Source organism: Felis catus, chromosome D1, assembly GCF_018350175.1.
Source record: "Felis catus isolate Fca126 chromosome D1, F.catus_Fca126_mat1.0, whole genome shotgun sequence".
In the NCBI taxonomy this organism is placed as follows: Eukaryota; Metazoa; Chordata; class Mammalia; order Carnivora; family Felidae; genus Felis; species Felis catus.
The window spans coordinates 114,949,827-114,969,715 of NC_058377.1; the positions used below are offsets into that span (position 1 = coordinate 114,949,827).

The 19,889-nt window shown below is 65.5% G+C and overlaps 3 protein-coding genes across 13 annotated transcripts in view; 2 read left to right on the forward strand and 1 right to left on the reverse strand.

Moving 5' to 3' along the window:
- Positions 1–211: 211 nt before the first annotated feature.
- Positions 212–6,831, forward strand: CDHR5 (cadherin related family member 5). Its single transcript, XM_019812879.3, has 15 exons — positions 212–338; positions 420–595; positions 992–1,042; positions 2,366–2,458; positions 2,584–2,685; positions 2,797–2,907; positions 2,997–3,167; positions 3,750–3,840; positions 4,014–4,111; positions 4,213–4,413; positions 4,494–4,607; positions 4,685–4,772; positions 4,907–5,218; positions 5,755–5,960; positions 6,298–6,831. Exons 1-15 carry the CDS (start codon positions 284–286, stop codon positions 6,733–6,735), a joined length of 2,307 nt encoding a protein of 768 aa, XP_019668438.2. The 5' UTR covers positions 212–283; the 3' UTR covers positions 6,736–6,831.
- A 1,094-nt stretch (positions 6,832–7,925) lies between these two features.
- On the forward strand, positions 7,926–11,063 carry IRF7 (interferon regulatory factor 7). 2 transcript variants are annotated; one of them, XM_011287173.3, is made up of 10 exons: positions 7,926–8,018; positions 8,266–8,582; positions 8,666–8,828; positions 8,911–9,130; positions 9,363–9,421; positions 9,512–9,719; positions 9,898–9,993; positions 10,071–10,580; positions 10,671–10,789; positions 10,863–11,063. In XM_011287173.3, exons 2-10 carry the CDS (start codon positions 8,563–8,565, stop codon positions 11,016–11,018), a joined length of 1,551 nt encoding a protein of 516 aa, XP_011285475.2. In that variant the 5' UTR covers positions 7,926–8,018; positions 8,266–8,562; the 3' UTR covers positions 11,019–11,063. The 2 variants fall into 2 exon arrangements, with proteins under 2 accessions (XP_011285475.2, XP_011285476.2); XM_011287174.3 differs by having other exon boundaries at positions 9,366–9,421.
- A 169-nt stretch (positions 11,064–11,232) lies between these two features.
- PHRF1 (PHD and ring finger domains 1) overlaps positions 11,233–19,889 on the reverse strand; it is a 30,328-nt gene continuing 21,671 nt past the window's right edge. For 8 of the 10 annotated variants that reach the window (XM_045039758.1, XM_023240255.2, XM_045039757.1 and 5 more), the window contains 9 exons: positions 19,067–19,194; positions 17,847–18,028; positions 17,374–17,493; positions 16,746–16,900; positions 13,523–16,087; positions 13,097–13,254; positions 12,691–12,951; positions 12,472–12,600; positions 11,233–11,959 (listed from right to left, as the gene is read on the reverse strand). In XM_045039758.1, coding sequence (XP_044895693.1) covers positions 11,816–11,959; positions 12,472–12,600; positions 12,691–12,951; positions 13,097–13,254; positions 13,523–16,087; positions 16,746–16,900; positions 17,374–17,493; positions 17,847–18,028; positions 19,067–19,194 — 3,842 coding nt within the window. In that variant the 3' untranslated portion in view covers positions 11,233–11,815. The remainder of the gene's footprint in view (positions 11,960–12,471; positions 12,601–12,690; positions 12,952–13,096; positions 13,255–13,522; positions 16,088–16,745; positions 16,901–17,373; positions 17,494–17,846; positions 18,029–19,066; positions 19,195–19,889) is intronic. The other 2 variants (XM_045039759.1, XM_045039756.1) reach the window with 1 other exon arrangement.

Here is a 19,889-nt window from a genome sequence, read left to right on the forward strand (position 1 = left end):
GCCCTGATCAGCTCTCTGAGCGACTTCCGCCTCCCGCTTTGGCGTCTGTGAGTTGAGCCCCCGTGGGCCCCCACATGTGGCCCAGCTGGGCAACCACCAGGTCTCCCCTCCTGGCCACGGGCAGGGCCTGGCCAGGCGGCCGGCGAGAGCCCCCTTGGTGGAGGCCGGTGGCTTGTAAAGGATCATAACGTGGGGCGGTGCCCGGCAGGGGCGAAGGTCGCCCAGCCTGAGAAGGCACCAGCACCAGCGGCTCAGAGGGTCCCGCTGGCGGACGGCCGCCGAGATGGGGGCTTGGGCCCTGCTGCTGCCGCTGCTCGTGGCCACGGCCCAGGCCCAGGGTACCTGCGGGGCGGTGGCGGTGGAGCTGGGCAGCAGGCGGGTGGCGGGAGGGCACTGACCCCTCCTCTCCCACTCTCCAGTCTGCTCTGTGAGCAACACCTACTTCGAAGTCCCGGAGAACGCGAATCAGAGCGAGCCCCTGGCTGACATCTATGCCCCTGAAGGCCAGCAGGTGACCCTCGGACCCTCATCCACCCCCTTGGCGTTTCGGATCCAGGGGACTCAGCTGTTCCTCAATGTGACTCCCGACTACGAGGTGTGGATGGCGGGCCTAGGCGGGGCACCCCCGTTGGGGCAGCTGGGGGGCTCTCCCTCCACAGGACCTGTGCGGGCACCCACACTCCCCCCCCCCCCCGGAGAACGGCTTTTCCAGGGTCTTTGGGTTTCAGTCTGTCCAGGGGTCCTGACGGTTCTGTGCCCGCCCGGCAATGACCCAGCCCTCTTGGGCCTCAAGGCTTCGTGGAGCACAGACCCCAGGGGGCGTGGGGCCCTTGGGGGCGCCGAGTGACCTCTGGGCTTAGCACTGATGCCGGGGCCCCCGGGTGAGCGCCTGACCCTCTCAGCCTGTCTCCTCGCTTGTGAAGCGGGGCCAGCGCGCTGCGATCGGTGGGGCAGGTGATCTCTGACGCCTGTCTGTCCCCCACCCCCCCAGAAGCACACGACGCTGCAGGCACAGCTGGAGTGCAGAAGAGGTGACACCGTGGTGAGTCCCCCCCATCCCAGCCTGTGCTGCCACCCTGACCCTGTGACATCAGAGCACTCTGCCTGGTCCAGGGCCACTCCCTGGTGACCTCACCCTGTGGCGTGTTTTCAAGAGTCCCTCCCGGCTTGGCGCCCACACTTCCTCCAGCCCAGACGCTGCCCTGGGCTCCAGACCCCCCCCCCAACACGGGAGGAGCGTCACCCTTCTGGTTCCTTCGCCCCCCACTGCCCCCTCACGTCTAGCAGCAAATCTGGTCGCTCTGCCTCAAGCTGGACTCTAAGCTGACCAGACCCTTGGCCACCAGCATCTCCTTTCTAGAAACTGACAACTGGTCTGCTCGCTCCCCTCTCGGCCTTGGCCACCCCAGTCCAGTCTCATCGTGGCAGGACGATGTGATCAAGCAAGCGGCCCATCCCTGCCCTGGACGCCCCCGGCTGCTTTCTCACTTAGAGCCAAGGCCAAGTGCGTTGTGCGGTGGGCAAGGCTGGGTGCATGGACCCCGACCCCGCTCCAGCTGGCCCTGTGCCCTCTCCCCGGATGTGCACCTGCCTGCCTCTCTCACCATCTCTTGACCAGTCTATTCCAAGCTGCAACCCCAGCCCCATGCACCTGTCAGCTCACAGGAACCACTGTCCACTCTCCCTGTCCTCGAGGCCTGTGGGTGTCCCCCACAGACATCATGGCACACCGCCCACAAGTATCTCGGGACGAGTCTCTGAAAGACAAGGACCCTTCTTAGACACGACCGTCACATTGTTGTCACCTGGAAAAAGAAACTTCTCGGCATCACAAGACCCCCGATGTCCGCCTCTCCCCGCAGTGGAGGTCTTTCCCAGTCTGTTGAGTCAAGACCCCAGGGTGGCCACCTAATGAGACTGGCCGCTCTGTGTCTCAAGCCTCTTTCCTCCCTTCTTCCCTCCCTCCCTCTTTCTTTCTTGTTAAAGTTTATTTATTTAAGTAGTCTCTATGCCCAACGTGGGGCTCGAACTCACGGCCCCGAGATGAAGAGTCGCGCGCTCCCTCTTAGGCCGCTTTCAACCTGTGTGTTCTCCTTTCTGTTTTCCTTTTCCTTTGAGAATTATTCTCGAGGCAACTCGACTGCTTCACCATCGCTCTCAGTCGGGATTTCGCTGGCCACCCTCCTGCCCCGCCCACCCGTGCCCGGTTACTTTTCTCCAGGGTACTCACCACCTCCTGTGCTCAGTAGTCGCTTCCTGCTGTCCGTCCGCAGTCCCTGTGAACTGTACCCCAGGCCATCGGAGCGGCCCTCCGCTGGGGTGGGGACCTGCGGGGAGGAAGCTGACCGCCACCCTGTCCCCCTAGGTGACCCTGCTGAGGGTGTTTGTGTTGGTGTTGGACATCAATGACAACGCACCCGTGTTCCCCTTTGTGACCAAGGTTGAGAATGTCTCTGAGGTGAGTGAGGGGAGCCAGGGGCGAGGGGCCGGACAGCAGAGAGCTAGTGGCCGTGGCTTGGCCTCAGAGATCAGTCCATGGGGGGGCAGGGGTACAGCTGGACCACTCCCCCTCCGTGCCCCCAGGACACTAAAGTGAACACCATCGTCGTCCCTGAGACCAAGCTGGAGGCCCACGATCCCGACAAGAGTGACATCTTGTTCTATACCCTCCAGGAGGTGACCCCGGTCAGTGTCCCCCGCCTCCGCACCAGCCCCCGACCCTCCCTTCGGCCCCCGCCCCGCCCCGGGTCCTCCCAGGGTCTCAGGCTGAGCCCCATCCCCCTCCCACCTCCCCAGGGCGCCAGTAACTTCTTCTCCTTGGTGGGCACCAACCTCCCCGCCCTGCGGCTGGACCGGTCCCTGGACTTCTACCGGTGTCAGAACATGACCTTTCAGCTGCTGGTGTGGGTAAGCAGGCCTGGGCACTCAAGCCCCCACCTGAGCCGCCCCCAGCCCGGGGCTCCCGGGCCTGACCCGGCCGGGTTCGGCTGTTGCAGGACACAGAGGAGCAGAACGTGGCACCCAGCCACACGGCCACGGCCACCGTGATCCTGGAGGTGCAGCCTGCTGACCTTCGGCCCCCCTGGTTCCTGCCCTGTGCCTATTCAGACACTTACGTCTGCATCCAAGCCGAGTACCACGGGGCTGTCCCCACAGGGCACACGCTGGTACTGGGGGCAGGGAGGGGCAGAATGGGCACCGGGGGAGTGGCCTGGGTGCCAAGTTTGGTTGTCGTTTTTATGTGGACATCCCTTCGAAAGCCAGTCGCACCCAACCCGGGATGGGGAGACGTGAACAGCCTCTCTGACCTTGGAGGGAGGGCGCAGGCTCAGCTGTCCTGGGGTGGAGCCAGACAGCCCCTGGAGACCCAGAGGGTGGTGGCTTGGAGGGGCCACGGCGGTGCTCCAGGGGGCAGCCGCCTCTCTGACCGGTTGACTGTCCCCTCTGGGCCCCGAGAGTCACCTTGAGGCAGCGGAGGGCAGCGGGGCCTGGACGCGGGCTCCAGGGCCTCCCGCCGTACGGAGGATCCCTGAGCCCAGACCCTGTGTGACCTCTTCCTGTCCCGCGCCTGTGCTGCCTCTCCAAACTCGAGCTGTTCGGATCAATCCGATCAGAACTGGCCGGGTCCCAGAGGATGTGGTCAGCAGTCGTGAGAGACGGCCAGCTGCCCCCTTGAGGGGAGCGGGAGGGGGCGAGCTAGGGCCGTCACACCAGCCCCATGGTGCCTCCTCCTGTCCCCGTTCCCACAGCAAGGCCCCCTCACCCTGCGTCCTGGGCCCATCTATGCCGTGGACGGGGACTGGGGCATCAACCAGCGCATCCTCTATAGCATCGTGAGTGGTGAGTGTGCGCCACAGCCCTGCTTCTGTCCCCACGCGACGTCCGGGACCCCATCCCCACCATGGGCGGAGGAAGCCCCAGGGGCACCTGCCGGGTGGGCAGAGCCAGCTGGGACTCTAGGCCTCAGGCCTCCAGAGGGACCGAGAGGCCAGACGCTGCCACCACCCTCACAGAACGAGACGACGGCACGTTTGCCATAGACGCTGACTCGGGCAACCTCACCATGACCGGGGTCGTCCGCAGCCCAAAGACCTTCACTCTGCTGGTCAAGGTGGGCCCCCGGCCAGGCCTCCAAGCGCCCCTCCCGAGCTCCGGGCTGCGGCGCCCGCCCCTCCAGAACCTGCTGGTCACCGCGGCCTCCCCCACCCCTAGGGCGAGCAGGCCGACCACGCCCGCTACTCGGTGACCCGGGTCACGATCGAGGCCCGGAATGCCAACGGGAGCCTGCTCCAGTTCCCCGAGAGCCGGTACCGCGGCACCGTGGCGCTCGGCTCTGGCGCGGGCGTCCCGGTCAGGGACGCGGCCTCCCCCTCCCAGCCTCTGAGGATCTGGGCCTGGGACCCTGAGTTCCCGGTAGGCAGCGGCCCCTCTGTGGGCGGGCTGGGGGGCAGTGGGGGCAGTCCGGGCCCAGGACTCACTGGGACAGTGTCCAGGACTTGGACTCCGCCACCACCTATCGTATCACCAATAACACCAACTTCCGGATGGACGGCGAGACCGTGGTGACCGCTGCCCTGCTGGCAGACGAGGGGGTCTTCTATGCAGAGGTGAGGGCAGGGGGACTTCTCCGAGGGGCAGGGATTAAGGCGGGGCCTTCGAGGGACAAGCCCCCTCTCTGCCCCAGGTCGAGGCCACGAACACAGTGACCGCAAGTGGAGCAACCACAGTGGCGGAAATTCAGGTCCTAGAAGGGGAGGCGCCCACCCCCACAGGTGAGCCTCCGGGGGACCCGGGGGACGGCTCAGCGGCGGGAGGGGGGGCTTTCTGCCACAGCCAGGGCGGTGCCTTCCCTGAGGCAGGCACGCTGGGGGCAGAGGCAAGCCCGCATCCTGCCCCTGGCCCCCAGGTCCCCCAGAGCCCCCCACATCCCCAGAGGCTGGAGGAACATCGAGCAGAGCCACCACTGCGGAAGCCTCCAGGCCCCCGGGGCCCTCTCAGGGGTCCTCCACGACCCGTTCTGGGTGGAGCACCGGCCCGCACCCTCCCTCGGGCACAACTCTGAGGCCACCTGCCTCATCTACGCCTGGGAGGCCCCCCAGTGTGGGAACCGGCACCTCCCTCCCACCAGCCTCACCCAGCGGGGGCTCAACACAGACGCTGAAGCCAGGAACCTCTCAGCCGATGTCCCCTGGGCCCAGCGGGGCCCCCCAGCCCTCAGGTAGCACCTCCCGGTTGCCCTAGAGTCACCCGGATGCCCCCTGACTCATACCGTGAGTGGTCCTGGGAATAACAGCAGGGAGGCTCCACCCCAGGTTGGCCTGGCAGGACCACGCCGACCGTAGGCCGCAAGGGAGTCCGCTCTGGTCCGGGCAGAGACGGGTTCGGGGGCCCCAACAAGGTAAACTGGGAAGGTGTGTGGAGGGTGGGGCAGAAGCCAGATTTGGGATCGAGGAGCCCCACAATTCCAGGCCCCAGCACTGCCTTCAACCGCCTTCCTAGGGTGCTAGGCCCCTGCCTTCCCCTTGGAGCCAGGGGGCACGGATCCCCAGCTCCCTTGCCTCCCTTCAGCAGCCTGCCCCCCCCCAGGGCCCCTGGGAACACACAGCCCCTTAGTTGGGGTGTCAGTAGCACCCACTCCCCAGAACCGCAGCTCTGGGAGGACGCCAAGCCCGGCTCGCGCTCGAGGCGTCCAGAGCCTGGTGCAGGCTGGGAAGAGCCAGAGGCGCCAACGGTAAGTGGCTGTCGGTGCCGCAGGGACGCCAGAGCCTGGAGGAGGCAGCACGGCAGGGGACAGCAAGCCAGGTGTCGGCCACACTGAGGACCAGCGCTTCTCCACCATGGAGATGGCGGCCCTGGGCGGGGTGCTGGGCGCGCTGCTGGTTCTGACTCTGATCGCCCTCCTGATCCTCGTCCATAAGCATTACGGCCACCGGTTCAAGTGCTGCTCTGGTAAAGCTCAGGTGAGGCCCCGGGGCCCGGGGGGGAGCAGGCAGGACAGGGACAGGGGAAGAGAGAGACAGGGACAGAGAAAGACAAGGAGACAGGGCTGTGCAGGTGAGGACCGAGCCACAGAAAGATGGAGAGGGGGACAGAGGAAGACGGAAAAGGGGCAGGAGAGGGAGGCGAGGAGACACGGGGTGCAGACACCGTAGCCCACGGAACGGGGAGGAGGCCGAAAGAGGCAGAGAAAGGAAGGACGAGAGCCTGGATCCTTGTCTCTGGGGAGGGCACCAGGGGTGGGGCCCAGCCCAGGCCTGGGGTCCTGGTTGATGTCCTGGCTGCCCCTCCCCTCCCCAGGAGCACCAGCACCCCCAGCTCTTGGGCTTTGACAACCAGGCCTTCCATGCTCCCCAAGAGTCCAACTGGGCACCGGCTCCCAGCCCCTCACCTGCCCCCACCCCGGCTGTGGCCCCGGAGCCTGCGCCCCTGGAGCCCCCCAGCCTCCAGTCCCTGGACCCTGCCTCCGAGTCCCCCGAGGTGGCCCGGGATGGGGGCGGCCCCGCGGCTGTGAGGTCCATCCTGACCAAGGAGCGGCGGCCCGAGGGCGGCTACAAGGCCGTGTGGTTTGGCGAGGACATCGGGGCCGAGGCCGACGTGGTGGTCCTCAACACGCCCGCCTCGGACGCGGCCGGCGCTGCCGACTCTGGCAGCGAGGACAGCAGTGACGAGGCCGAGGCCGAGGCCGAGGGCCCGGGCGGGGGTTCCCGCGACGACGCCAGCTCCACCTACGTGTAGCTGGGCTCCCTGCGTCCCTCGCTGGCCCACCCTGAGGTCGGCTGGGCTGCTCGCCCACCCCCACTGCACCATGCACAATAAAGCGACGATTTCCAAGCTCGGCTGCGCCAAAGTCGATGGGCGGCCGGGGCGCGCAGGGTCCCCCTGGAGCTGCCGCCGGTGGGAGGTGACAGCGCGGCCCATATGCTGGTACGTCCCCGGCCCCTGCCTGCCGGGCGAGGCCGCTTCCCGTAAACCACCTGCTGTGCCTGCCAGCCAAGGGGCTTCCCAGGCCGGTGCCAGCTGGTGGCCCAGTTCCTCTCCTGGTCTAACCGCGCTGGAGGGGGGGCACCCTGCGCTGTGGATCCCCCCTCCCGACACGACATGCAGATTCTTGGCCTTGGGGAAACTGAGGAGCCGCCCTCAGGAACTCAGTTTGGAGAGCAAGGTCCCTGGGGACCTTCCAGGGGGTCACAGCCAGTGTTTCGGTGAGGTTCGGTGCAGAAAGCAAGCACCGTGCTCTGAGGCACTTGGCCCTGGCGTCTGGGCTGTGACCTGTGGCTCTGAGCAGAGGCTTGCCTGGGGTGACAGGAGCTGGGAGTGGGCAGCAGGCCCAGGCCGTGGGCCAGCATGGCAGGTGGGGCCGGTCGGCTACAATCAGAGGCCGAGGGGAACCAGAACCACGGAGTAAGGGACAGAGCCCCCTCTACTGGCCTCCCCAGGGGAGGACCGCCGGCAGGACTTCCTCTCTGAAGGCCACCACACACTGTCTCTCTGGATCGTCAGTGTTTTTCCTAATGAAAAGTCATCACGAATCTCTTTGCAAATGTCTTCTCAAGGGCACTCGAGTGCTCTTGTCTGAACAGTTCCCATCAAGACTCCAAGCCGTACAGCTGCCACATGCCCCACGCTGTCTCCCTTTGCCCACTTTTCCTTGAGAAAAGAAGCGCCGGGTTTCGTGCGAGGTTCCCCAGCGCCTCCCCCCAGCCCCTCCGCTAGTCGCCAGGGGCCCCCGGCCGGCGGCATGTGCGGGAGGCGCCTTGAGGGAGAGGAGTGACTGGACCCCGCAGGGCCGGCCCCTCCCGCCGCCCCTCCGCGACGCCCGCCCGCACCCAGGAGCTGGCGCGAGGGGCCTGGGGCACCGTCGTCCGGAGCACGTGACTTCCTCGGCTGCACCTGCAGCCCCCTCCCCCCCGCCCCCCGCCGGACCCGCCCCCGGCCCGCCCCCGCCTCGCCTCCATAAAAGCGCTGGTTCCCGGCCTCCCGGGAAGACGAACCGCCCGCCCCGGTGACCCGGCGCCCAGGTACGTGTGGGGCGAGCGGCGCGGCGCGGCGACGGGGAGGGTCCGGCCGGGGGAGTCGGGTCGGGACTGAGAGGTAGGGGCGCTGCCGGCGGAGGCCTCCCCCCTCCCGCCCCACGAAGGTTTAGGTTTCGCTTTCCCGCCGCCCGCGGTTTCGCTTTCCCGCCGCCGGAGGTTTCGCTTTCCTGGCGTCCCGGGCGCGCCCCCCTCCCCGCCCCCCGCGAGCGGCCGTCCCGTCGTGTCTCCGCAGGGTCCCGCCAGAGCCCTGGCGCCGCGTCTGGGCTCTGGCTCCACACCTGTGACTTCATGCGTGCGGCCGCTCGGATCCCGCACATTTGTGATCACAGCACGGCCGCCGCCGGCAAGAATCCCACTCCTTGGCGACGTCGTGGCCATCAGCCCTCCCCCCGCGTCTGTGGTCCCAACACCTTGACAACGGGGCCACGCCTGCGACATCTTCGGTGACACGCGGGGAGCCCCTGTCACCCGTGCCCAGCCCTCCCAGCACCGCCCCCCGCCCCCTCCGCCCAGGGCTTCGGAGGGAGTCATGGCCGCGGCTCCCGAAAGGTGAGCGCCTGTCCCACCGCCAGGGTGCGCGGCCACGCCACCCGGCCCGCCGCGCCCTGACCCCGCCGGTCCTCCGCCCGCAGGGGGCCCCCGCGCCCGCGGTTCGCGGACTGGCTTCTGGGGGAGGTCGGCAGCGGCCGCTACGAAGGCCTGCGGTGGCTGGACGCGGCCCGCACGCGCTTCCGCGTGCCTTGGAAGCACTTCGCGCGGAAGGACCTGGGCGAGGCCGACGCGCGCATCTTCAAGGTGGGCCTCCAGCCAGAAGGGAGGGCCGGCCCAGGCCCCGGCCCGCGCCCCCAAGCTCACACCTTCTTCCCCCTGACCCCAGGCCTGGGCCGTGGCCCGCGGCAGGTGGCCGCCCAGCAACAGCGGAAGTGACCAGCTGGCTTCCGAAGGCCCGCTCCGCGCCAGCTGGAAAACCAACTTCCGCTGTGCGCTGCACAGCACCCAGCGCTTTGTGATGCTGCAAGACAACTCGGGGGACCCCACCGACCCGCATAAGGTGTACGCGCTCAGCTCCGCGCTCAGCTCCGCACCGGGGTGGAGAGGTGAGGAGCCCGCGGGAGGCAGGTCGTCCAGGGCGGAGCCACGGTGCCAGGACCCGTTGGGACTTTGCACTGGGCAGATCTGTGGTTTCTGAAACTGGCCTGGAAGAGGCTGGAGCCCGGTTGGGGAGGGCGGGGAAAGCTTATGTGGCCTGCTGGCACTAGCAGGGGACGGGGTCGGGGGCATCCACACCCAGTGTCCCAATTTCCGAGTCTCATCCCAGTTCTCCCTCAGAAGGCCCAGGCACTAACCAGGGGGACGAGAAGGCCCCGGAAGACGCCCGACCCTTGATGGTAAGGTTGCTCTGGCCTCCCGGCTCCCAGGTGGGGGTCTCCACTCCTCGATGGAGCCAGGAGATGCTTACGCTGGCCCTTCTCCTGCAGGGTGGGCTCCCTAGGCCGTGCCCGGCGGGAGCTGCTGCTGAGAGGGAGGGGCCCAGGCTGAGCTCTGAGCCCTGTGCCCCCAGCTCCCCTTTGGGCCCTGCTGGCAATGCTGGGGACCTCTTGCTCCAGGCTCTGGAGCAGAGCTGCCTGGAGGACCATCTGCTGGAAGCTGCATGGGGGTTGGACCCTATCCCCCCGGAGGTCCCTGGTGAGACGCTGGGTTGGGTGGGAGTGCTCTACCTTGCAGGGCCCCGTGCCAGGGGGAGGAGCAGGCAGGACCGCAGAGTCATTGTAGAGAAAGGGGAAGGGGAGGGGCGGGTAACCAGTAGAGACAGTGCCAGCCACAGCTGGGCCAGTACAGCTGCTTCCTCGGTCACCCTCCTCAGGCCCAGCGCTCCCCAACATGGTGCCATACCTGCCTAGGGCAGTGGAGACAGCCCCCAGCCCCAGGCTGCAGGCCCTGCAGCAGGCCCAGGTGACAGGTGAGAGGAGTCGGGCGCAGGGCGTGAAAGAGGGAGGGGCTGGGGGACCCGGTGCCAGCTTCCGCCTTCCTCCCCAGACGCAGGCCCGGCCCCAGCCCTGGAGCCCTGGCAGCCCCCACGGGAGGCGGCGCCTGGCATCCGGACGGCAGGTGAGGTCGTGGCCGGGCCCGGCCGCTCACAGATCGGGTCACAGGCAGAGCCCAGCCCGGGGGCCCTGGAGGTGACCATCATGTACAAGGGCCGCACAGTGCTGCAGGAGACGGTGAGGCGTCCGAGCTTCGTGTTTCTGTATGGGTCCCCCAGCCCAGCCGCCGAGGCCGCAGAGCCCCAGCACGTGGCCTTCCCGAGCCCGGCGGAGCTCCCGGACCAGAAGCAGCTTCACTACACAGAGAAGCTCTTGCAGCACGTGGCCCCCGGCCTGCAGCTGGAGCTCCGGGGGCCCAGGCTGTGGGCGCGGCGCCTGGGCAAATGCAAGGTCTACTGGGAGGTGGGCGGGCCCCTGGGCTCCGCCAGCCCCTCCACGCCCCCGTGCCTGCTGCAAAGGAACCAGGACACCCCCATCTTCGACTTCAGCGCCTTCTTCCGAGGTCAGTGATGCACCCGGCAGGGGCGGGGGCCGCTGCCCTCCCCGGCCCCTCTCCTGCCCTCGTCCTGCTCACCACAGCCCTGCCCTACAGAGCTGGTAGAGTTCCGGGCTTGCCGGCGTCGGCGCTCCCCGCACTACACCATCTACCTGGGCTTTGGGCAGGACCTGTCGGCTGGGAGGCCCAAGGAGAAGAGCCTGGTCCTGGTGAAGGTGAGGCACGGGGTCCCGTGGGCAGGGCCGCAGGCAGCCCAGCCCGTCTGGCCTGACGACATCCTCCCTGCAGCTGGAGCCGTGGCTGTGCCGGGCGCACCTGGAGTACGTGCAGCGAGAAGGCGTGTCCTCCCTGGACAGCAGCAGCCTCGGCCTCTGCCTGTCCAGCTGCAACAGCCTCTACGAGGCCCTGGAGCACTTCCTCATGGAGGTGGAACAGCCCGCCTAAGCGCCAGAGCCCTCTGCAGTCCAATAAAAGCAAACCACGAAACCAGCGCTGGTGTCCTGAGCAGGGGCGGGCTGAGGGGTGGGGCCGGAACTCAAGAAGGGGCCCCCCAGACTTCGAGGCTCCCCGCGCATGCCCCGGAAGGGAGGTGACCACCCCTCACCCGCCCACACACCCGTCCTTTTCTGTCTTCGTAATGAAGAAACAGGCCACACGCTTCAGAGCCAACAAACTCTACTCAGAATACAAAATGCTCTGGGGACAGCAGGTGTTTGCTCCTGCCAGGTGTGCTGGGGAGGGGGACGCGTGAATGGCCGACTCTATGCCGTGTGCAGGGCTCTCCTGCCTTCCAGATCCACCAACGCTGTGCTCTGCCCCATGGGAGGGAGCAAACCGCGTCATTTACAGAACATCAAACAGAAAACGTGGGAAGGGCCTTCCCTTAATAGGATAGAAAATAAAATGAGGCCATCTGTGAGCTGGGTCGGGGAGCCCCCCTGCATTCCCCTGGCCCCTCCTGATCCCAAAGGCTTCACCTTTCAAATACTGAGTCAATCAAGAAGTTTCTAAAGATAATCCATTTTTGATAAATTAGAACACCATGGAAACAGTGTGTATCTATAATATACATATAAAAAAGTCCAGTTTTGAACCGTGAGCAAGACAGGGGCACAGACCACGTGTGGTCACAGGAACCCTGAACACAGGAGTGATGGCTGTCTCCAGAGTTGTCTGCTCCTGCCTCTCCCAACAGAGTGGCTCGGGGATGGGGACTGGTGCCCCCTTGCTCTGTGCCCGGCTCAGCTCTCGGTGCCCTGGGGGGGTGCCTCCTCGCCGGCCTCAGCCCTCCTGTGTCTGCGCATGTGCCTGTACTTGTCCACGTAGGCCTTGACCAGGTTGGCCACCTTCACGGGGTTGATCTCCCCGCTCTTGCTGTGGCATATCTGGGGGGCAGGGGGTGGTGGGGAGGCACAGTTTACTCAGATGTCCCCATAGTGGTCATGGGCCCTCAGAGTCCACATCACAAGGGACAGGGCACAACCTGCCCACCTGCCTCCCACGACTGCTGAGGGTCCGTCTCCAAGCCCGAGTGGTGCAGCCAGTGGGCTCCAGATCTGAACCTGACACCCTGGGCCTGAGAACTGCCCACCTCCCGGGGTCCTGTCTTCCTCCCGGCTGCAAGCTCGGTGTGCTAACTACCCTCTGCCACTCAGCCTATTTAACGAGTGACAAGGATGCTGTTCCGTCCCCTCACACACACTGTCTACTCTTCCTGAGCACCTATGAGCTAGGGTGATGGGACACAACCGGCCCCTGGTGGCCAGGTCACACCAATATTGCCCCAGGCCTGGCTGCACAACCCCGGGCTGGAGCACCTTCCGGAGCCCGCATCAGCGGGAGACAGCACAGACCCGCCCCCGGGGACACCTGACCAGGGTGCAGCGCCCACACCCACCTTCTGCACTGCCTTGCGGAGAATGTCCTTATACTCGTCCTTTGTCACCTCCCTCTTCTGATAGAAGGGCTTGATGGCCAGCTTCACCTCCTCCACCGCCCGCTCCTGCGTGTGCAGCTTCTTCATGTACTGAGAACAAGGACACCTGTGACCACCCGGCCCCGGGGGCACCCTTTAAGGAGAGGAGCCCGCCCCTGAGGAAGGAGGACGGACACTCACCTCCTCGGTTTTGGCCTTCTCCGCGGCAGGCCTGGGAGCAGCTGCTCTCTCCTCAGAGTTGCCAGCGACAGTGGCGTGGCCGGCTGGCTCTGAAGCCGTGGTCGGGGCAGTGGGCGCCGGGGCTGGGCTCTGTGCAACCCCACCGCTCGCCAGCGGGAGGCTCCCCTGCAGGATGAACTGGACCGTGGGCTGGCTGGCTGGCACGTAGGGCGGGAGACTCAAAGGGAGAGCTGGGGCGGTGGGCAGGTTGGGGGTATAAACCTGGGCAAAAATGCAGATCACTCAGCACAGATCTCAGGCTCCCGGCAGGAAGATCCCCGGCAGAGGGGGAAGTCCCTCAGCCTCAGCCCGGCACAGCCTGTGTGGCCCCGGCACACGACCGCGTCCCTCCGGCCCAGGCACCTACCTGAGAGGGCTCGGCGTCCGGGAAGCCAGACTCTGCATGTGCATAGCCAGGGGCAGGCGGCTCAGAGAAGGATGCCTGCTGGAACACCACCGAGGGCCCCACGTCTTCTGTTTCCCAGGCCCCCTCTCGGGGCTTCTGAGGCCTGTGGAGCGGCGTTCCTGAGGACCAACACGGGAGGTGGGTGCTCTGTGGTTACCCCTGGGCCACAGGCTGCTTCCTGGCTGGGAAATTCCAGAAAAGCATCCCAGCAGCAAGGACCACGGGCCAGGCTGCAGCCATCTCCCTGCCCCATGGCCTACGCTACTGAAGTGACCAAAGAGGTCCACGTACCACCCAGGGAGAGAAGACCGCCCCCACATACTGGTGGCCGCTCCGGGCCACCCCCATCCTCACACGCTGCCCTGGCCACCCTGCCACCCTACTCACGCAGGCCTCGCTCCTCGGCAGGGACACCAGTCTCTGCTTCCTGCAGGTTCCAGGTGACTCTCTTCACCAGGGCTTTCGCCCGCAGCAAGGGGGTCTGAGAGGCGCCTTCCTCCTTCCCCGCAGGCACCCCAACCCCAGCCTGGCTTCCCAGGGTGCCGGGCGCCGTGGCAGCCCCAGCAGCATCCTGCTGGAGCAAGGGTTTCTCTTGGGGGCCCTGTGCCTGGGGCAGGGGCTGCGCAGCCTCATCATCGTGGATCAGTGCCACCTCGCGTCTGATGACAGCCACCAGGGCAGGGTCCTGCTGCTGGCTGGCTGGGGGCACCACAGGATTGGGTGGGAAGTCTCGCTCTGGGGAGGAATCTGTGCTCTCTGGGGAGGGCGGAGAGCTCATGTCATCAAGCTGCAGGAAGAAAGCGTCACTTGAAAACTCCTCAAAGACGTGCCCGGCCTCGACAGAGTCCCCGTAATCAAGGTCCTCGGGTGGACACTCCGCGGGCACATCCGGGGCCTCCTTGTGGGCCTCGGCCCCTGCTGGAGAGGCGTCTGCTCCCACGGAGACCAGTGGCTTGGCCGGCTGCTCCCTGTCGGGCTTCTGCTCCTCCTGGGGAGGGGGCACCAACTTCCTCTCAGGAGAGCGAGGCCTCGGCCGCTTCTCATGGGAACGAGGCCGCTGATGCTCCCGGGACCTGTGCTCCGTGCTCGGCGACCGTGGAGACCCGGACTTGCGCTTCCTCCGCTCCCGGGAGCTCCACCTGACGCGGGGGCGCTCCCGAGGGCTCCTCTCCCGGGGGCTCCGCTCCCTTGTGTGCCGGTGCCTCCGGGCCCTCTCCAGGCTGCTGGGGGGGGAGCACTCCCTCCCCCGAGACCTGGACCCCGACCGCCTCCGCTTCCTCCTCCTGCTCTCCCTGCGTTCATGGGAGGAGCTGCCGGGGCTGCCTGAGCGGGACCGGGACCGTGACCGCCGCCGGCCGCGTCCCCAAGAGTCCCTCCTCCTCCTCCTGCCCTCATCCTTCACCTTCTTCCGCTTGGCTCGCTCGTGGCTGCTGGAGTGGTCACTGGAGGACCTGCGGCCCCGGGCCTTGGGCTGCTGCCTCTTTAGGTGCCCTTCAGCCACCGGTGGAGACACCGACCGTGAGCTCCTCTCCCCAGAGCGGGAGCCGGAGCGGGTCCTCCTGTGCTCCCTGGCCTCAGCCCGCTTCCTCTTGGCCTTCTTCCTGCCACGGGAGCTGGATGTGGAGCGGGAGCAGGATGGGGGCCTCAGCTCCACAACCCTGTGGGTAGTTGTCTGCGGGGCGCCCGGGCTGGGTGGTGCCCCCGGCTCTACATCGGTCACGCAGGTCACCGTCCGCTCCTCGGAGCCAAAGAAGGTACTGCAGGGCAGCTGGTCCCTGTCCTCCCACGGCTCTGGGGGGGATGGCCTCTGCGCCCTGGAGGCCACGCCCTGGCCCTCGCGCTCCAGGTCGGAGGAACCCTCGGCAGCCCCCTCGCCCCGGAGCTCGAGCGCGCTGGCGGAGGACCCGCGAGGGGACTCAGGCTCCGTCCCAAAGACCTTTTCCACCGTGTAGGAGGTGACGCAGCGCACGGTCTGCAACGCCGGCGCCTTTGGGCTGTTGATGGAGATGGTGCGCGTGATCTCAGAGGGCAGGAGGCCAGAGCCCAGGCGCTCGGGGCTGCTGCCGGCGGAACCAGAGTCCGAGCCTGTGGGGTCGAAGGGGTCGTAGATCTCGCTCTTGAGCTGCTTGGCCTTCCTGATGGAGAAGAGGGGAGCGGGGTTCTCTTTCCTCTGCACCTTATTGTCGACAGGCCGGAACGTGTTACAAAAGCCGGGGTTAGAGAGTCTGCCGGAATGTGCCGTGTTCCCGGGAATATTGATCCTGAAGCTCTCGAAGGTCGAGCTGACACCCTTCCCCTTTGAGGGTCCCAGCGTGGCGGGGGACTGGGATCCACCCCCTGAGTGTGTGCCAGGCTCTTGTGGGCCCCTGCTGCTGGGCTCGCCCTCTGCACGGGCGCCGTGGCTGGGCTGCCCGGGGCCCTCCCTGCCCGTGAGCCGGCTGATGCAGGAGCTGGGGATCTCAACGCGCTGCTCGCTGGCAGGGGCCGCATCCGCCCGCCGGCCGCCACCGTCCTCCCTTCTGACCTTCGGTATCCTGGGTAGCTCTGAGATGCTGGGCCTCCTGGGAGCTGGCTTCACGGCCTGTCCCTGCAGCGCACTGGCACGCGGCAAGTGAGAGCAGCTGCCCGAGGTCTTAGAGGACATAGAACTAAGGGGCCGAGCGTGCCTGCTGTCGCCATCACATCCAGGGGCGTCACTGTGCTTTAAGCCAGGTCTGCTTACGTTTGACAGGTTCTGAGCCTGACCTGACGGAGGGGTCACGGAGGAGTCCAGTCTCACGGCTGCCGCTGGGGTGAGAGCGGGGACGCAGGAGGGGGTGGGACCGCCGTGGCAGCGCAGCCCCGCACTCTGGAGCCCGCTGCCTGAGCGTGGCGCTCCGGGCAGCAGGCAGGCCCCGGGGCCTCTGCCCCCTCGGGGTGGAGCGCCTGAGCTTCTCGGAAAGGAAACGGGTGCTGAAAGACACGAGAGTGAGTGGCCATCAGTTTCCACTGCCTCCTTTAAAAAGCGGTCATTTTGTTGGTCCAGATCGAGATGACTTTCTCTTAGAAGCTGGGCTTTTAAATTCCTATCCCTACTCACTCCTTGGGCTAGAGTCCTGTGCTCCTGGGGGCACGGGGTGAGAGGCCCCCGGCCACACCCACGAGCAGTGCTCACTGGCCGCTGGAAGCGCCTGTGCCTGTTACACAGGGAGGCCCAGGAGGGGCCACCCGGCTCTGCACTGCCCTGCCCCCCATGGCTGGGCACCCCCAACCCCGAACACCCTCTAGGGCCCGGATGTGCAGGGGAGGGCTCCACAGCAGCTGGTTCCGTGGGCTCTGAGAGAACACATGCCAGCCACATGCCAGCCACGCAGGGTCTGTGGGCTGCCCGGAGACCCCACCATCATCTAAACTCAGCCTGCAAACCCTGTTCAGAAAGCGATGCTGACTTAACGGAAGCATGACCTCACGCAGAAAACTGCTTTTAGGTACGTTCTGAACAGAAACCTATTTTAGTTCAACGGTCTCGTCAGGACCCGTGGCTCACATGCCCCTCTCAACCGCCCCGAGCATCGAGGCAGAGAGGGCGCCCCCGCAGGCTCCACTGGGTGTCATGCAGAGGCCTCCTCACCTGCCTTCTTGGCACTGAGGGAGCCGTCCCGGTGGATGGTGATGTCTGCACCGTTCATCATCAGGAGGCTCTGGCCCGACAGGATGCTCCCCACTAGGTCTGGGACGGGGGCCTCGTCCACCTCTGGCTCGGGCGCCGCAGCAGGAACACTCCTCCTGCAGGTACAGACCCGTTGCTGCCTCCCCGTGCCCCCCTGCCGCCCCCCAGGTCCCAGCCCTGCCAGACCTCGGTGTGGGGAGGGCATGAGACACCCCTGCCCCCAGCAGCTCTGACAAAAGACAAGCAAGCAGGCTGCCTGGAGGTGAAATCCTCTGGTGCTTCTGGCCCCAACTGCTACCAACAGGCAGGCTATTTACTGGTTTCGTTGTTTTTTTTGTTTCGTTTTTTGTTTTTTTTTTTTAAATCAGGAGTGAAATAGAAGGAAAGCACCCAGCCAGGGGTGGCCGCCCTGGATAGCAGTCCCGTGACAGAGGTGGGCGGGCAGAAGCAGCCTCAAGCACCTGCAGCCTTCCTCCTGCTCCTCGTGCCCTTTACGGTGGCACGTCCTCGACAAACGGTCAAGGGAGGGGCCCTGGGAGAGGAGGTGCGCCAGCCCCCCCCCCCGACCACTGTCCCTGTTGGCACACACCTGGAGAGCCCCACGGACACGGGCCTGGCCACGGGCCGGTGAGAGCGCAGTGCCGACTGGGACAGAACCCTCCTCTTGGCGCTCAAAGGGGAAGCAGGGTCCGCAGACTGCTCCTCGCTGCTGGAGAGAGCACACGGGCCACAGGAGCGGTGACCCCCACGGAAGGCCCAGGAGACCCCTTGTCAACCACACACATGGCGGCACCTGTGCCCCAAACCCGAACACGGGACCCACGTAGCAGCTTCGTGTCAGCAGCTGCATGCACCTCTGGGCGGGCCCAGGGCAGCAGGGACCGACACGCAGAACACCTTTCTCCCTGTTAGTGGCTGAGGACCTACGGTGTCCCTTCTGGGCACCACCTGGGGGGGTCCGACGAGGGTGGGAGACTCAGGAACCGTTACCCTCTCTTTACAAACGTGGGATCTGGGGCCCACTGTCCACGAAAAGAGGGGGAAGCCCCTCCCTGCGGTTACCTGTCAAAGGGGTCCAGCTCATAGGGGTCTCCGAAGAGCGACAGAGTGGCCACCCCGATGTCTGCACGCATCAGCCCCAGAGAGGGGTCCGCAGGCTTGTGCACTGACGGGGTGCAGGCCCCGCGGACGGGACCCCGGAGGCCCAGCGTCCGTGCAATGCGGGACCGAGCTGTGGCTTCATTCTGAACCGAAGTCACAAAAAAACCAGGAAGGGTGAGTGAGGCTCTAGAAACACCAGTGCAAGGACTAGTCTGCACAACACACACCAGACTGAGTAAGCGCTAAACCACAGCTGACGGCTTCCGCTGGGGGAACAATAGCGTTTCAGAGGTTTTGCCCCAGAGTTGAGGACTACATCCCAACAGCCCCGACCCCCGCAACGCAAAACCACCGTCCGGTGATGTCCATCCACCCGAGGACGAGGGCTGGGGGGGGGGGGGGGGGGGTGCTCCCACCCCAAGCACGTGCGGGCAGCAGCCCCTGGGGCACCCTGGCAGGGAGACGCTGACACACGCGGTCGGCTCTGTTCGGGGCGTGAAGGGCAGTGAGCCAGAGGGCTGACGTCTGCGCGGCGGGAAGCAGGCGTGCCAGCACCCACGTGCGGCCGCAGCTTCGGCTTCCCGTCCCTCCAGGAGTTCCGTCTGGACGAAGCACCACAGCAGGTGCTCGAATGCCCCGCCGAAAACTAACAGAAACGTCTATGTGAGCGTATACCACGTGCGTGTGTGTTAACCGGGCAAAGGCGACGACCTTGAGCAGGAATTCACACACGGACGCGGCAAACGCTTGGCTGCAACTGAGCTTTTTATGTTTTATGTACTGGTGTGCTTTAACCGTCCAGCCCGGGAGCTGGGGTGAGGACAGACACCACGGAGCAGGACGCACAGCACAGGCGGGCGCTCACCGGGGGAGGCGCGCACACACTCAGAAGGCCCGCGGCAGACACGCGAACGAGGGTAAGGAACAGCCTGGGACGGCGTCCGCTCCCCACCCTCTGGCCTGTCTGCCCCTCCGCACCCCGCAGGGCCCACCTCTGGGGTGCCCGGAGCTGCACACGACCCCTCCCTCAGGATGCCCAGCTCCAAAGGGTCCTGGCAAAACTCTTGTCCCAGCCCCACCTGTACTCTCTGCTGCAGAAAAGGGTCATGTTTATCAGCGACTCTAAGTAAACACAGAAAGGAGGCCTCGTCCGAGTCCCACCCCGCTACCCGAGGGGCTACCTTCGACCTCTTCCCTTTTCTCTTCTTAGCACGACCCTGGCGTTTCTTAGACCTCGTCCCGGAGCCCCTGCTCTTCACAGACGACCTGGACTGGGTCTTCCTTCTTCCCGACACCTTCTTCCGTCTTCCTACAAAGAGGACGTTGAGAGTCTGTGCTTTAACTGTGTGCCCTCAGGCCCCCACCCCACCCCACCCCACGTGTCCCCCTCCACGGACGTGCGTGCACTGCCAGGACCCGGCACGCAGACAACTATACGTAGTGGCTTCAGGTTTGTAAATGGAGAAATCATGAAAAAACAGTGCTTCCTCACAAAGGAGCAAGAGAGGGAACGCAGCGCACAGCAAGGACAGAGTGTGACTCTGGAGTTTGCTCTGATCTGTAAATCTGACTTTTGTCACCAGTAAATATTTTACATCATTATGAAACAAAATTAAATGGGGGGAAAACAAAAAACAAAAAACCCCCTGACAACCAAGTTAGTAAAATGCAACGAAAGATCTGTGTCTGCTTGATCTGCCCAGAGGACTCCTTCCAACAGACTTAAAAACCGCCACGTATTTCCAGTAACACATCCTAGAGATTAAAGTGCACGAACACCCAGGCTTCAGGTGAGTCCGTCTCCTCAGGGGTGCCACCACGGGCTTGGGGGACCCTAATTCTAGGACACTCCAACACCCCCTGGAAAACCGCAGGGACCTCAGCCTGGAAGGAGGGGATTCTAAGGAGACAGAGGGATCGGCCCTCATGGCGTACGTACGTTTTAATACGCATCAAATGTATCTAGCTCCCTAAGTTCACGATGGGGCTAAAAATCCTAAGCGA

Excerpts from the sequence above, each read along its gene's own strand:
- IRF7 (XM_011287173.3), top strand. The coding sequence starts at position 8,563 with ATGGCCGCGGCTCCCGAAAG. Across the intron at positions 8,829-8,910 it reads CCGACGCGCGCATCTTCAAG|GCCTGGGCCGTGGCCCGCGG; the intron begins GTGGGCCTCCAG and ends CCCTGACCCCAG. Across the intron at positions 9,131-9,362 it reads CTCCGCACCGGGGTGGAGAG|AAGGCCCAGGCACTAACCAG; the intron begins GTGAGGAGCCCG and ends GTTCTCCCTCAG.
- CDHR5 (XM_019812879.3), top strand. The coding sequence starts at position 284 with ATGGGGGCTTGGGCCCTGCTGCTGCCGCTGCTCGTGGCCACGGCCCAG. Across the intron at positions 2,686-2,796 it reads CCCTCCAGGAGGTGACCCCG|GGCGCCAGTAACTTCTTCTC; the intron begins GTCAGTGTCCCC and ends CCACCTCCCCAG. Across the intron at positions 3,168-3,749 it reads TCCCCACAGGGCACACGCTG|CAAGGCCCCCTCACCCTGCG; the intron begins GTACTGGGGGCA and ends CCGTTCCCACAG.